General features: G+C 66.0%; 7 protein-coding genes across 7 annotated transcripts; 3 read left to right on the forward strand and 4 right to left on the reverse strand.

Annotated features, from left to right (window-relative positions):
• Positions 1-10: 10 nt before the first annotated feature.
• Positions 11-1,529, reverse strand: MICPUCDRAFT_51794 (Drug/Metabolite transporter superfamily; the record flags this gene model as incomplete). The annotated part of the gene is made up of 3 exons (XM_003062160.1): positions 11-279; positions 452-599; positions 784-1,529. The coding sequence occupies 3 exons, from the start codon at positions 1,527-1,529 to the stop codon at positions 88-90; spliced, it is 1,086 nt and encodes a 361-aa protein (XP_003062206.1). The 3' UTR covers positions 11-87.
• A 302-nt stretch (positions 1,530-1,831) lies between these two features.
• Positions 1,832-3,878, forward strand: MICPUCDRAFT_70072 (uncharacterized protein; the record flags this gene model as incomplete). The annotated part of the gene is made up of 4 exons (XM_003061957.1): positions 1,832-2,600; positions 2,823-2,984; positions 3,092-3,267; positions 3,441-3,878. The coding sequence occupies 4 exons, from the start codon at positions 1,832-1,834 to the stop codon at positions 3,876-3,878; spliced, it is 1,545 nt and encodes a 514-aa protein (XP_003062003.1).
• Positions 3,879-5,412: 1,534 nt separating this feature from the next.
• On the forward strand, positions 5,413-6,091 carry MICPUCDRAFT_70073 (uncharacterized protein; the record flags this gene model as incomplete). The annotated part of the gene is made up of 1 exon (XM_003061958.1): positions 5,413-6,091. The coding sequence occupies one exon, from the start codon at positions 5,413-5,415 to the stop codon at positions 6,019-6,021; it is 609 nt and encodes a 202-aa protein (XP_003062004.1). The 3' UTR covers positions 6,022-6,091.
• On the reverse strand, positions 6,074-7,378 carry MICPUCDRAFT_35671 (uncharacterized protein). The gene is made up of 3 exons (XM_003062161.1): positions 7,267-7,378; positions 7,023-7,053; positions 6,074-6,642 (listed from the first exon to the last, which is right to left on the reverse strand). The coding sequence occupies exons 1-3, from the start codon at positions 7,333-7,335 to the stop codon at positions 6,245-6,247; spliced, it is 498 nt and encodes a 165-aa protein (XP_003062207.1). The 5' UTR covers positions 7,336-7,378; the 3' UTR covers positions 6,074-6,244.
• A 648-nt stretch (positions 7,379-8,026) lies between these two features.
• MICPUCDRAFT_45853 (uncharacterized protein) lies at positions 8,027-9,985 on the forward strand (the record flags this gene model as incomplete). Its single annotated transcript, XM_003061959.1, is given in 5 exon segments — positions 8,027-8,297; positions 8,490-8,689; positions 8,770-8,940; positions 8,957-9,175; positions 9,287-9,985. The coding sequence occupies 5 exon segments, from the start codon at positions 8,027-8,029 to the stop codon at positions 9,872-9,874; spliced, it is 1,449 nt and encodes a 482-aa protein (XP_003062005.1). The 3' UTR covers positions 9,875-9,985.
• Positions 9,986-10,025: 40 nt separating this feature from the next.
• Positions 10,026-10,439, reverse strand: MICPUCDRAFT_51801 (uncharacterized protein; the record flags this gene model as incomplete). The annotated part of the gene is made up of 1 exon (XM_003062162.1): positions 10,026-10,439. One exon carries the CDS (start codon positions 10,437-10,439, stop codon positions 10,026-10,028), a length of 414 nt encoding a protein of 137 aa, XP_003062208.1.
• Positions 10,440-10,632: 193 nt separating this feature from the next.
• MICPUCDRAFT_51802 (uncharacterized protein) lies at positions 10,633-11,853 on the reverse strand (the record flags this gene model as incomplete). Its single annotated transcript, XM_003062163.1, has 1 exon — positions 10,633-11,853. One exon carries the CDS (start codon positions 11,851-11,853, stop codon positions 10,633-10,635), a length of 1,221 nt encoding a protein of 406 aa, XP_003062209.1.
• Positions 11,854-12,020: the final 167 nt, after the last annotated feature.

Raw genomic sequence — 12,020 nt, forward strand, 5'->3', positions numbered from 1 at the left:
GCCGAGCACGAATCGAAAAATTTAAATATTCTTTATAACTTCGTAGAAAATAGACTACCGTACCCTTCGCTCGAAGCGCGCTCCGCGTCACCTCCCTCCCCGCTGCGTCGCGCCGCCGCGCGCGTCCTCCGCCTTCTCCTTCTCGAGCTTCGTCCGCAGTTTCGCCGCGGAGTACAGCGCGAACCCGAACAACGCGACGCCCGCGCCCGCGACCATCCCGAGCGTCCAATCCTTAGTCTCCCCGAACAGCATCCGCGACGACAGCATGATCGTGACCACCTTCACGTCGGGGTGGAGTTGAAAGGCGTCAGTTGGCGTTGAAAGGCGTTGAGGCGTGTCGGGATTGAAAGTGAGGGACCCTGGGCGGAGAGAAACGCCGGCAAAAGTCCTTAAGGAGCGGCGTTCACCACGCCGACGCGGTCGTATGGGGACCAGTGTAAATCGTGACCACCTTGACGTTCCCGAGCACCGTCGTCGTCGTCGCGGACGTGACCGAGATGATCTTATTGTGCACCCAGTTGTAGCACACCGCGATGACGCACCCGAGGAGAATCAGCCGCGTCAGCGGCTCCCCCGCGACGAAGTCCGGCTCAGTCGCGCTCAGGGTCGTTCCATACGAGCGAACGTCGGGGTGGAGTTGAAAGGCGTCAGTGGGAGTTGAAAGGCGTCGCGGGCGGGGATTGAAAGCGAGGGGTGGGCATAGAGAAACGACGGCAAAAGTCCTTAAGGAACGGCGTTCACCACGCGAACGGGGTCGTATGGGGACCAGTGTATGGGACGCACCTCACGCTCGCGATGGCGTATTTCTCCGTCATCGAGTCCCACTCCGCGTGCATCCCGACGGGAAGCAACGCGAGAAGAACGACGGGGGAGACGTAGAACGTCAGCTTCAGCGCGTCGATGCGATCGCCGCCCATGAGTTTCCCGCTCAGGGTCATGAGCAGCGCGTTCGCGAGCGTCGCGGAAGCGGCGAACGCCACGCCGAGCGTCTCGTGCCCCGTCTTTTGCGATCCCGCGTCGCCGCCGCCGCCCGCGCCGCTCGACGCGCCGACCGTGGACATCACCCCCGCGGTGACTAACACCAGTCCCAACGCCTCGGACGGCTTCGGGACGACGCCCTCGACGAAGACGGCGCACGCGGCGCAGACGACGGGCGTCGACGCGCGGATGACCTGGTTGTAGGAGATCTGCAGGTGGAGCAGCGACGCGTTGTTCAGCGCGACGTTGGCAGCCATGAGGACGCCGATCGCGGCGATGCCGCGCCAGTGCTTCATCACCGTCTCCTCGTGCGACGCGAGCGCGTTCGACCACGACGACGCCTTGCCGCCCTTCGGCGACGCGCCGCCGCCGAGGACGACGGGCGCGAGCGCGAGGGTCTGGAACGCGAGGTGCGCGCACGTGAGGAGCACGGGGTATCGGAAGCCCGCGTGGCCGAGGGTGTATCGGTTCAGGAGGTTGAGCGAGCTGTTGAGCGCGACGTAGAGGACGATCGTCGCGGCGAGGCGCGCGGTCTCCGCGACGGCGGCCATGACGCGACGCGCGGCGGGGAGTGGAGTTCGGGGAGGGGGGCGGCGAAGAGAGGTCGCGGCACTTCGATCCCGTCAGAACGCGTTCGACGAGAGACCTGTTCGACAAATGCATCGAACAGCAGAATCGCCAGGGCTACAAAAAAAGTTCATCGGTCATTTGAAAGAGGATGCGATCAAATGTTGAAACCAAGTATGGGTGAAGAGCATTTATTAAGGTCATTTACAGGACGCGCCCGAGAGTTGACGTCGCGTTGTTGAACGTCGCGTGACGCTCCCACAGGCGTCCGCGTCGTCGCGCGCGGATGATCCTCGTCGGCGCCGTCGCGGCGACGCCCGCGGCGGGCGCGGCGCGCAGACCGCGGCGCGCGAACCGCGCGACGTGGCGTCTCCCGGGGAGACTCGCGCGGGTCGTCGCATGTAACAACAACCGCCTCCGCGATGATCGCTGGGCACCGCGCGCGCCACCGCGCGGGCGCGACGCGGACGCGACGCGACGTCGCGCGGCGGTCGACGACGCGAGCGCGCCGCGGCGGCGCGAGGACGACGAGCCCGCGGACGCGCCGGCGGTGCCCGCGATGGACGTCGTCGCGCCGCCGAGGTCCGTCCTCGCGGACCCCGACGCGTTCCGAGCAGCGCGCGCGGAGGCATCCAACGCGGTTCGCAACGAGAGCGCTCTCGACGCGTCGTCGAAGACGCGCGGCGCCGCCGCCGCGATGAGAGCGAGCGCCGCGGTCCTCCTCGGCGGCGCCGCGCTGTTCGCCGCGGCGGCGGCGCTGCCCCTCGACGTCCTCCCGGGGGTCGCGCCTCGCGCCGCGGTCGCGGCGACGGCGACGGCGAGCGCGGCGACCGCGACCGACGACGCGGATTCGGATTCGTCGAGTCTTCTTCGTCGAAAGCCGCCGTCGACGTCCAACGGCGCGTATTACAACGAGTTCGGCTGGCGCGACCACGCGCAGTATCGAATGGCGAAGATCTTCGCGCTGCCTCTCCTGGGCAAGATCGCGTTCTTCTTCCTGCTCGTCGCCCCCATGGTGCTCGTCGGCGGCGTGTTGTATAAGATCGTGGACAAAGGCGCGTTCACGTTCACGCCGGTCCCCGTACGACCGCGTCGGCGTGGTGAACGCCGATCCTTAAGGACTTTTCCCGGCGCATCTCTCCGCCCACCACCCCTCGGTTTCAATCCAGGCACACCGACCGCGACGGACGCCTCACGACTCCACCCCTGACGCCTTTGAACGCCACCCATCCCGACGTACGTCGCTTCGCGCGGAACGCCCCCAACGCGCCCTCCAGACGAGACGTGGTCCGACGCCATCATGACGTCCTTCTACCTCCTCAACAACGTCCCCGGCGCGGACGCCACCACGGACACGACCCCGCACCGAGAAATCGTCACGCAGTTCATCGTGTTCGTGGGGATATTCCTCTTCGCGGTCATCATCGGCATCATATCAGGTGCGTTCTATACAAAAGTGTTTCACCCATCGCCCGGTTTCAACACTTGATCGCGTGGGTCCCTTTCAACTGACCGATGAACTATTTTTGTATGGAACGACCCTCAGACGAGATCGCGTCCAAGGTGGAGGAGGTCAAGACGGGCAACTCGACCGTCGTGGAGACGGGGCACACCGTGATCATGAACTGGAACGCGCAGCTGGTGCCGTTGCTCAAGCAGCTCGCGGTGGCCAAGGCGGAGCGTCCCGGGACGTTCGACGCGCCGATCGTGATCCTCGCCAACGTGGACAAGGCGCGTTCTTCTTCACACTGGTTCCCATACGACCCCGTCGGCGTGGTGAACGCCGATCCTTAAGGACTTTCGCCGTCGTCTCTCTCCGCCCACCCCCCGCTTTCAATCCCCGCCCTCGACGCCTTTCAACTTCAACTGACGCCTTTCAACTGACGCCTTCCAACGTGGACAAGGCGGCGATGGACGAGACGATCGCGGAGGAGCTCGCGGATTCGCCGCCGCTGGACGTCGTCACGCGGCAGGGGGATCCGTTCGTCGCCGAGGATCTGTCGCGCGTCAACGCGTTCGCCGCTCGCCGCGTCGTCGTGCTGCATCCCGAGACCGCGGAGGATTACGACGGCGACGGAATCGAGGCCGCGGATCTCAGCGGCGAGATCGACGCCGCGCGGTTATCGCAGCTGAAGGACCCGTTCGAGTCCGTCAGCGAGCTGTCGAAGCGACGGCAGCTCGAGGAGGCGAACAAGGCGACCGTGGTGATGAACCTACGCGGCGCGATCGATCGCGCGGGCGGCGGCGGGGCGAACCCGGAGCTGATCGTTCAGGCGCGTTCTATACACTGGTCCCCATACGACCGCGTCGGCGTGGTGAACGCGATTCCTTAAGGACTTTTCCCGGCGTGTCTCTCCGCCCACCCCTCGCTTTCAATCCCCGCCCTCGATGCCTTTCAACTCCAACTGACGCCTTTGAATCTCGCTCGTATGGAACGACCCTCAGATGCCGTACCGCGTCGCGGATTCCGCGGACCTCGTCGCGCACGCGATGGACGTGACGCGACGCCGCGAGCTCCGCGATGCGGGGGTGGAGCGCGTCGTGGACATTCCGTCCGCGGAGAAGCGGTTCGAGGCGATGCGCGTGAGCGGCGCGCTGTCTCCGGCGGCGGCGAGGACGCCCGACGCGTGCGTGCAGCTCGAGTGCGGCGATCAGCTGGGTAAAATCTGCGCCTTCAGCGCGTTCAAACCCGGAACGAGCCGAGTGTTCAAGACGCTCTTCTCGCAAGACGCGGAGAGCCCGGAGATTTACCCGCACAGGGTGCCGGAGCTCGTGGGGAAGACGTTCGGGGAGGCGTGGCGGATGTGCCCCGAGGCGACGCTCTTTGGGATTCTACACGCGGACGGCTCCGTGACGCTCGCGCCCGACGACGATCACGTCATCGTCATCACGGACGAGCCGGTGTTCTTGGCTGAGGTGCGTTCTATACACTGGTCCCCATACGACCGCGTTGGCGTGGTGAACGCCGATCCTTAAGGACTTTTCCCGGCGTCTCTCTCCGCCCACCCCTCGCTTTCAATCCCCGACCGCGACGCCTTTGAACGCCCACTGACGCCTTTCAACTCCACCCCGCCATCGCTTTGTATGGAATGGCCCTCAGAGCTCGAACATCGAGGTGACGAGCGCGGATGCGAGCGGGTGCCCGCCGAGGGGGAGCCAGAGGGAGCACATGCTCGCGTTCGAGACGTCGGCGGCGGGGGTGAAGGCGGCGGCGGCGACGCGCGCGCCGATGAAAATATTATTCGCCGGGTGGAACGCGAGCGCGAAAACCGCGGTGGATCTGTTCGTCGCGGAGGCGCCGCACGGGTCGGAGGTGACGATCCTCGCGAGCGCGAAGTCCATCCCCCCGGACGAGATGGCGTCGCTGCGATCGTCGAAGAACTGCAAGGTGAAGCACGTGGTGGGGAGCCACGTGAAGAACGCCGACCTCCGCCGCGCCGGCGCGGCGACGCACGGTGCGACCCTCCTACGTCGCACTGGTTCCCATACGACCGCGTTCGCGTTTTGTGAACTTCATTCCTCGAGGACTTTCTCTCCGCGACGACGCCTCCCTCCTTCCCGACCGACCGCTTCCGTCTGTCTGTCTCTTCATCGCATCCCGCGCCGCGCCGCTTCCCTCGCGACGAACGCGACACAACGCGCGCTGAACCGACCGATGAGGCGTTCGACTGACCGACGCGTCGACCCCGCGCGTCTGTCCGTCGCTTCTCGACGACTGACGTGTGAACCCACCCAGACGTCATCCTCGCGTTTCCGAACCACGCGCTCGCGAACGCGGAGGAAGACGCGAGCGTCCTCGCGACGGTCCTTCAGACGCACAGCATCGCGTCGCAGCTCGCGGAGGCGCGCGACGACCAGAACTTCGCGATGCCTCGGCTCGTGGCGACGATGAAGACGAGCAGCGGCGAGCACACGCTGCGACGCATCTACGAGTCCATCGGGCACGACTTGGACTTGGATCTGGTGATGAGCAACGACCTCATCGGCGGCGCGCTCGCGCAGGTGGCGGCGTGCTCGAACCTCGCGACGCTGTTCGACGCGCTTCTGATCGACGACGAGACGTACGAGGTGTACCTGCGCGACGGGACGTCCGCGCTCGGGGCGCCGGACGCGCGCACGGGCGCGGCGGCGACTTGGGGGGAGATTTGCGAACGCGCGCGAGAGCAAAGCGAGCTCGCGCTCGGGATTCTCACGAGGGACGGCGACGTGGTGTTATCCCCCGCGAAGGCGGACGTCGTCGAGGTGAACGACGGCGACCAGATCATCGTGCTCGCGGAGGAGATCGACTTCGTGCCGTGGCGCGCGCGGGGCGACGACGCACAGCTGGCGACGGCGACGGCGGCGGCGGGCAGACGCGGCAAGAGAGAGACGACGCGGAACGAGCGGAGCAAGGCGCGGGAGGAACGGAAGCGTGAGGCGGCGGAGAGGCGACGGGCGAGGATGGAGGGGAAGAAGGCGACGGCGGTCGCGGTGTGATGGAGGAGGACGCTTCGCTTTTAAGAGTACTGTAGTTTTAACGCGGGTTAACTGATGAACGGTTTCGTTTGTTTTTTACGTATTAAAAGAAAAGGGTCGAATTCCGACCCTTCTTCTCGCGAGCGGCGATCGTCGCGACCGAGAACGCGAACGGAGTCCTCTCACTCATCAGTCGCGAGGCATCGCGTGAAGGAAGCGCGACGAAGCGAAGCGAAGCGCTCACTTAAGAGAGCTGCCCGCAGTCCGCGATCATCACCGGCTTGGTCGTCTTCCCCGAGGAGGTGCCGACGGCTTCGATCGCTTTGACGACGTCCATGCCCTTGGTGACGTTACCGAACACGACGTGCTTGCCGTCGAGCCACGCGGTCTGCACCGTGCACAGGAAGAACTGCGAGCCGTTCGTGTTCGGGCCCGCGTTCGCCATGGAGAGCACGCCGGGGCCGGTGTGCTTGAGCTGGAAGTTTTCATCCGCGAACTTCTCGCCGTAGATGGACTTGCCGCCCGTGCCGTTGTGGTTCGTGAAGTCGCCGCCCTGGCACATGAAATCCGGGATGACGCGGTGGAAGGAAGAAGCCTTGAAGCCGAAGCCCTTCTCGCCGGTGCAGAGCGCGCGGAAGTTCTCTGTCGGACGGACGGACGGACGAGGGGTTGGGGGGGTGGGGAGGCGGGACGACGACGTCAGCGAAAAAGATCGAACGATCGATAATCGGGACGACTCCACCGATCCGTCACGAGACATGATCAGCTGATGAGATCGCGGAGACGAGGCGTCGCGAGGTCCGCCGCGCTTCGACGGACGCGGTCGGCGCGTCGTCCGTCGCGCGCGCCGCGCGCGTCGAACGACGCGGCCGACGCCGCGCTCCGCGCGCGCGCGGTCGCGATCGGTCGTCGCCGGCCGAAGAGCGCGACCGACGCGACGCGGGGCCGCGGACGACCGGACGGACGAAGAGAAAAATATCAGCGGAGGGGAACGCTGCGTTGACGATCGATCGCGCGCGCACCCGCGGTCTTGGGGGCGACGTCCGCGCGGAGCTGCGCACGGGGACGGGGAGGAACGACGAGACGCGTCAGCGAACGCGAGCGATGCGTCGCGGAGGAGGAAAGAGGCGAAACGAAGCGAGCGACGACCGCGGATCGCGCGCGGTCGACGGCGGATCGTCGCGATCGATCGGATCGATCGCGTCGACGATCGGACATCATCTTTTTTCTTCGGAACGAATCCGAGGAGGGCGGGGGAGGACGCACCGTCATCTCGATGCGGCCCGCGGGCGCGCCGCCGACGGTCATGTCGAAGAAAACGACGGGGTTGGCCATGTTGTGAGTGTGAGGTGTTTGAGGCGACGTGCGTGCGTGCTCGCGGAAGTGAGCGAGATCTCGCGATCGGTGCTTTGCAGCGAAAAAGTGACGGCGGCGCGCTGCGGCGGACGAACAGAAAACGGACGGTCGCTGCAGCGGAGACGTCGTCGTCGTCGTACTGTCGTCGTCGTCGTCGTCGTCGTCGTCGCGTCAGTGCACGATGCGCGGGACCCTCGCGGAGCTGCTCGACGGCGACGGCGCGGACGCGCTCGGGTCCGATGCCGTGCACGCGTACGAGGCCGCGGAGGCTGCGCGCGCGCAGGCGGCGTCCGACGCCGCGGAGGGCGCGCGACGCCTCGAGGTGGCGCGACGGCAGTTCGCCGAGTACGCCACCGCGCGCGCGTCCGAGGCGACCGCGATGGCGGCGAAGATCGCGACTACTATCGCGCTCGCGGAGGGCAGGCCGGTCGTGGACGACGAGATCGTCGAGCGCGTGAGCGAGCTCGGGGAGGCGGCGGAGGCGGCGCGCGCGGAGGCGGCGGCGATGGCGGCGACCGCGATGGAGGGCGTCGTCGTCCCCGCGATCGACGACGCCGAAGGAGCAGGAGCGAAGGGCGGCGGGATGGAGACGACGACGACGACGACGACGACGGCGGCGGCCGCGGCCGCGGATCTCGGCGCGGAGAAGGACGACGAGGCCGAGGAACCGATGGAGACGGACGCCGCCGTCGCGGGCGCCCTGGGCGCGCGCGCGGGCGCGGCGAACGCGACGGTCGACGCCGGCGAGACTGACTTCACCGAACGCGCAAAGTTCATCCCGCTGCGCCTGGACAACGACGAGCGCAAGATGCTGCGCTTGCTCGAGGCGGCGCTGCACGTGAGCGAGTACACGGACAAGGTGGACGTCATGACGTTCCGATCGAAGACGCAGAGGATCACGAAGCAGCTCCGCGAGATCTGCGCCATCATGTGCGGCTTGGGTGCGTTCTCCTCACACTGGTTCCCATATGACCGCGTCGCCGTGGTGAACGCCGATCCTTAAGGACTTCGCCCTGCGCATCTCTCCGCCCAGGGTCCCTCGATTTCAATCCCCGCCCACGACGCCTTTCGACGCCGTCTGACGCCTTTCAACTCCACCCCGACGTCGCTTCGTATGGGCAATGACCCTCAAGTCGTCGCGACGGATTACCGCGCGGGACAGGCGCTCGTCGCGGACAAAGACTTCGCTGCCAACGCGTCCTTCTTCCAGGCCGCGTTCGAGATCGGGCGACGACACAAGGTGATGAATCCGGAGAAGATGCGATCGGAGTATGGGAAGATGATCTACCTCCTCCAAGACTCGCAGACGTCGGACGTACAGGAGCTGCTGCAGGTGCGTTCTATACAAACGTGTTTCAACACTTGAAATCGCGTCTCCTTTCGACTGACCGGTGAACTTTTTTGCCGCTGCAGTTCAAGCTCGTGAAGCCGATGCGCACGGCGCACGCGCTCCTCGCCGAGAAGGGCGGTCTGGCGCTTCTGAAGGACCCTCTGATGCATACGGCGACGGCGGAGATCATGCACGAGGGGAAGCCGCGCGCGGTCGTGCAGCGCGACATCAAGGCGAAGGAGAAGGTCGCGGCGGTACGCCACGTCGGAGCTCTCCGGGGAGGAAATCCTCGGCGTGCTGTACAGCGTGTCGGATAACAACGCGTACCTGAGGTTCAACCGCGACCCGGTGGACAAGATGATCACACATCTGCGCGAGTATTTTGACCCCAAGACCCCAGAGCCCGGGTTCTCGCTCGGGATCACCGTCGGGATGGGCGGCGCGCGTCTGTCGCACAACCACGAGCGGCAGTACGCGTACGTCATGCAGGTGCGTTCTATACAAAAGTTTTTCACCCAAGCACCGCCCGGTTTCAACATTTGATCGCGTGGGTCCCTTTCAACTGACCGATGAACTATTTTTGTATGGAATGGCCCGCAGTCCTTGATGCTCTGGCGCGAGGTCTCGAACGACATGTTCAAGCTGTGGTATCTCGCCGAGAGCGACCTCCTGCGCGAGGGGTCGTACTACCAGCTCACGAACACCGGGCAGGGTTTGAACCGCGTGCAGGGCGCGCCGGCGACGGGGAAGGCGATCCACGGCGTGTTGGCGCGGTGCCAGAAAAAGCTCGGGAGCTGGGTCGGCTCCTCGGTGGTGCACCTCGGCGACCACAACGTCCCGAACGCGCTGATGTTCATCGATAAGTACGCGCAGGTGCCGCGGATATTGAACCCCGTCGCGCTCGTCGTCTCCAACGTCGACGAGCTGTGCGAGGACGCGGGGTTGAGGGCGTACGTCGACGCCACCTTCGGCGGCGCGGAGGCGTGTAAGAAGCACATCCTCGCGGATTTTTTCAGGCACGCGTTCGACGGGTCGGGGGCGGATAACTTTTTCGACGCCGGGTCGTGCATCGACGGGAGGTTGACCTCCGCGTGGAACTGGTGTTCGAAGATCGAGAAGAAGGCGTACTACCCGGTGTTTAAGCTCGCGGGGTTCAGCGGGTTCGACGGCGGGGATTTCCGGTCGTGATCTGACGACGACGAGGAGGGCGGGCGGGCGGGGAATTTTTTTGATCGACGACGACGCGGGGGAAGACGAGAGAGAGAGGAGGTAATATGACGTGTCATCACTAAAACAGTCAACTAAGAAGGTTAACGGATTTCGTCCTCCTTCGTCGCGTTTAATTATATTGCCGCGGCTGCCACCCGCCTTGCGGCCGCGGCCCGGGCGGCCGCGGCGGCTGTCGCGCGGGAACCTGATAGTATCGCGGCTGTTGCGCCGTCACCATCTGCGGCGCCGTCACCATCTGATGCGCCATCGGATGCGTCATCGGCATCGGCATCTGTTGGACCTGCTGCGGCGCCACCATCATCATCTGCATCTGCGGCGGCGGCGGCGCCATCTGCATCTGCTGCGCCATCTGCATCTGCGGCGCTTCCCCCATCCTCGGTCGGTACCCCCCGCGGTCGTCGCCGCCGTATTCGCCGCCGTCCCGTCCTCGCTTCGCGCCGCCCGCGTGGACCTGATGCTGCGGAACCATGACCATCTTCATCGGCTGCCCGTTCACCATGACGACCTGCCCGGGCTGCACCATCATCTGCTGCGAATGCGAATGCGAATGCGAATGCGAATGCGCGTGCGCGTGCGCGTGCGAAGGCGCCCTATGAGGGCCGTTCTATACAAGCGAATGTCGGGGTGGAGTTCAAAGGCGTCAGGTGGAGTTGAAAGGCGTCGAGGACGGGGATTGAAAGCGTGGGATGGGCGGAGAGAGACGACGGCAAAAGCCCTTAAGGATCGGCGTTCACCACGCCGACGCGGTCGTATGGGGACCAGTGTATAGAACGCACCTGACCGTCCCTCGACCGGGGCCGGTCGTCCCCGCCCCCTCTTCGCGCGCCGCCGCCCCCTCCCCCTCCGCTCTCGAACCGCGGCGCGTGCTTGCACTTGAAGCACGCGTCGCGCCACTTGAAGTTCACGTTGTCGCATCGCCGGCATCTCCAATCGCCCTCGACGGCGCCGCCCACGCCCTTCGTCCCTCGAGAGTCCACGAAGGAATTCGGCTGCACGGTTTTCACGTCCCAGGTCTTCCCGTCCACCTCGTGCTTCTCCAGTAGCGCCTTCTCCGCGTCTTCCTCTCTCTCGAACGTCACGAACCCGAACCCGCGCGGTCGTCCGTCGGTGCGGTGCACGACGTTGCACGCCATGATCTTGCCGAACTTCGCGAAGTGCGCGCGCAGCGTTTCAAACGTCGTGTTCCCGATCCCGCCGACGAAATATTTCACGCTGGGGTTTTTTTCAGTCGGCGGACCCTGGTCCCCGGCTCGCGGCGCCCCTCCTTCGGGCGGCGGCTTCGTGTCCTTCTCGTCCTTCTTCGATCTCGACGAGGACGCGTCGAAGTCCGCGGGGCCCCTCGCGGTCTTCCCCGCTTCCCCGTCGCCTCCGTCCTCTCGCGGCGTGTCCCCCGGCGATTTCGGTTTCTGCGAGACGCGCACCGTCCACGTCGCTCTCGCGCCGCCGCCGTTCGGGACGTCGAACGCGACGTCGTCGCTCGCGAGCGCCGCGCGCTGGGACGCCATCGACGCGTACGTGACGAAGCCGAACCCGCGCGACGCGCGCCCGCCGCGCTTCGTCGCGAGATTCGCGCTCGCGACGTCGCCGAACGCTTCGAGCCTCGCGCGGAACGTCGCCGGGTCGATCGATTCCGCGACGTTGCCGACGAACAGCCGCGCGGGCGTTGTTTCCGCGTCGTCGTCGTCCGCGGTGGACGGCGACGGACCGGGCGCGGCGGCGGCGGCGGCGGCGGCGGCGTCGACCGGGTCGACCCCGCGACGGGGGGATTCGATTCTCTCGGCGACGTCGTCCATTATTTCCGCCTCCTCCGTCCCCGGCGGCGTCGGATCGGTCGGGTCGTTCGCGCTCGCCGTCGTCGCGCGCGCGTCCGCGGCGTCCTCCTTCGCCGTCGCCGCGTCGTCGTCGTCGCCGCCGCCGTCGCCGTCCTCTTTCGCCATGACGCCGAGGGACGCGCGCGCGAGGCGCTGTGCCTCGGAGGCTGGAGACGAGTTGTTCTCTCGCTCGTGGACAGGCCGCGTTCGGACACGAGGAAAAGCCCGCGGCGCGGCGGTTACGACGATTTTTGATCGGCACTCTGATCGTTCCTCGCCGATGAAACCAGGCC

The sequence above is a fragment of the Micromonas pusilla genome, assembly GCF_000151265.4.
Source record: "Micromonas pusilla CCMP1545 genomic scaffold MICPUCscaffold_11, whole genome shotgun sequence".
NCBI classification, from domain to species: Eukaryota; Viridiplantae; Chlorophyta; class Mamiellophyceae; order Mamiellales; family Mamiellaceae; genus Micromonas; species Micromonas pusilla.

What these genes read in the sequence shown, in the direction of transcription:
- MICPUCDRAFT_35671 (XM_003062161.1), bottom strand. Translation starts at nt 7,335, where the DNA reads ATGGCCAACCCCGTCGTTTTCTTCGACATGACCGTCGGCGGCGCGCCC. An exon ending in CGGGCCGCATCGAGATGACG is followed by an intron (nt 7,054 to 7,266) that starts GTGCGTCCTCCC and finishes CCCCGTGCGCAG; the next exon opens with CTCCGCGCGGACGTCGCCCC. An exon ending in CGTCGCCCCCAAGACCGCGG is followed by an intron (nt 6,643 to 7,022) that starts GTGCGCGCGCGA and finishes TCCGTCCGACAG; the next exon opens with AGAACTTCCGCGCGCTCTGC.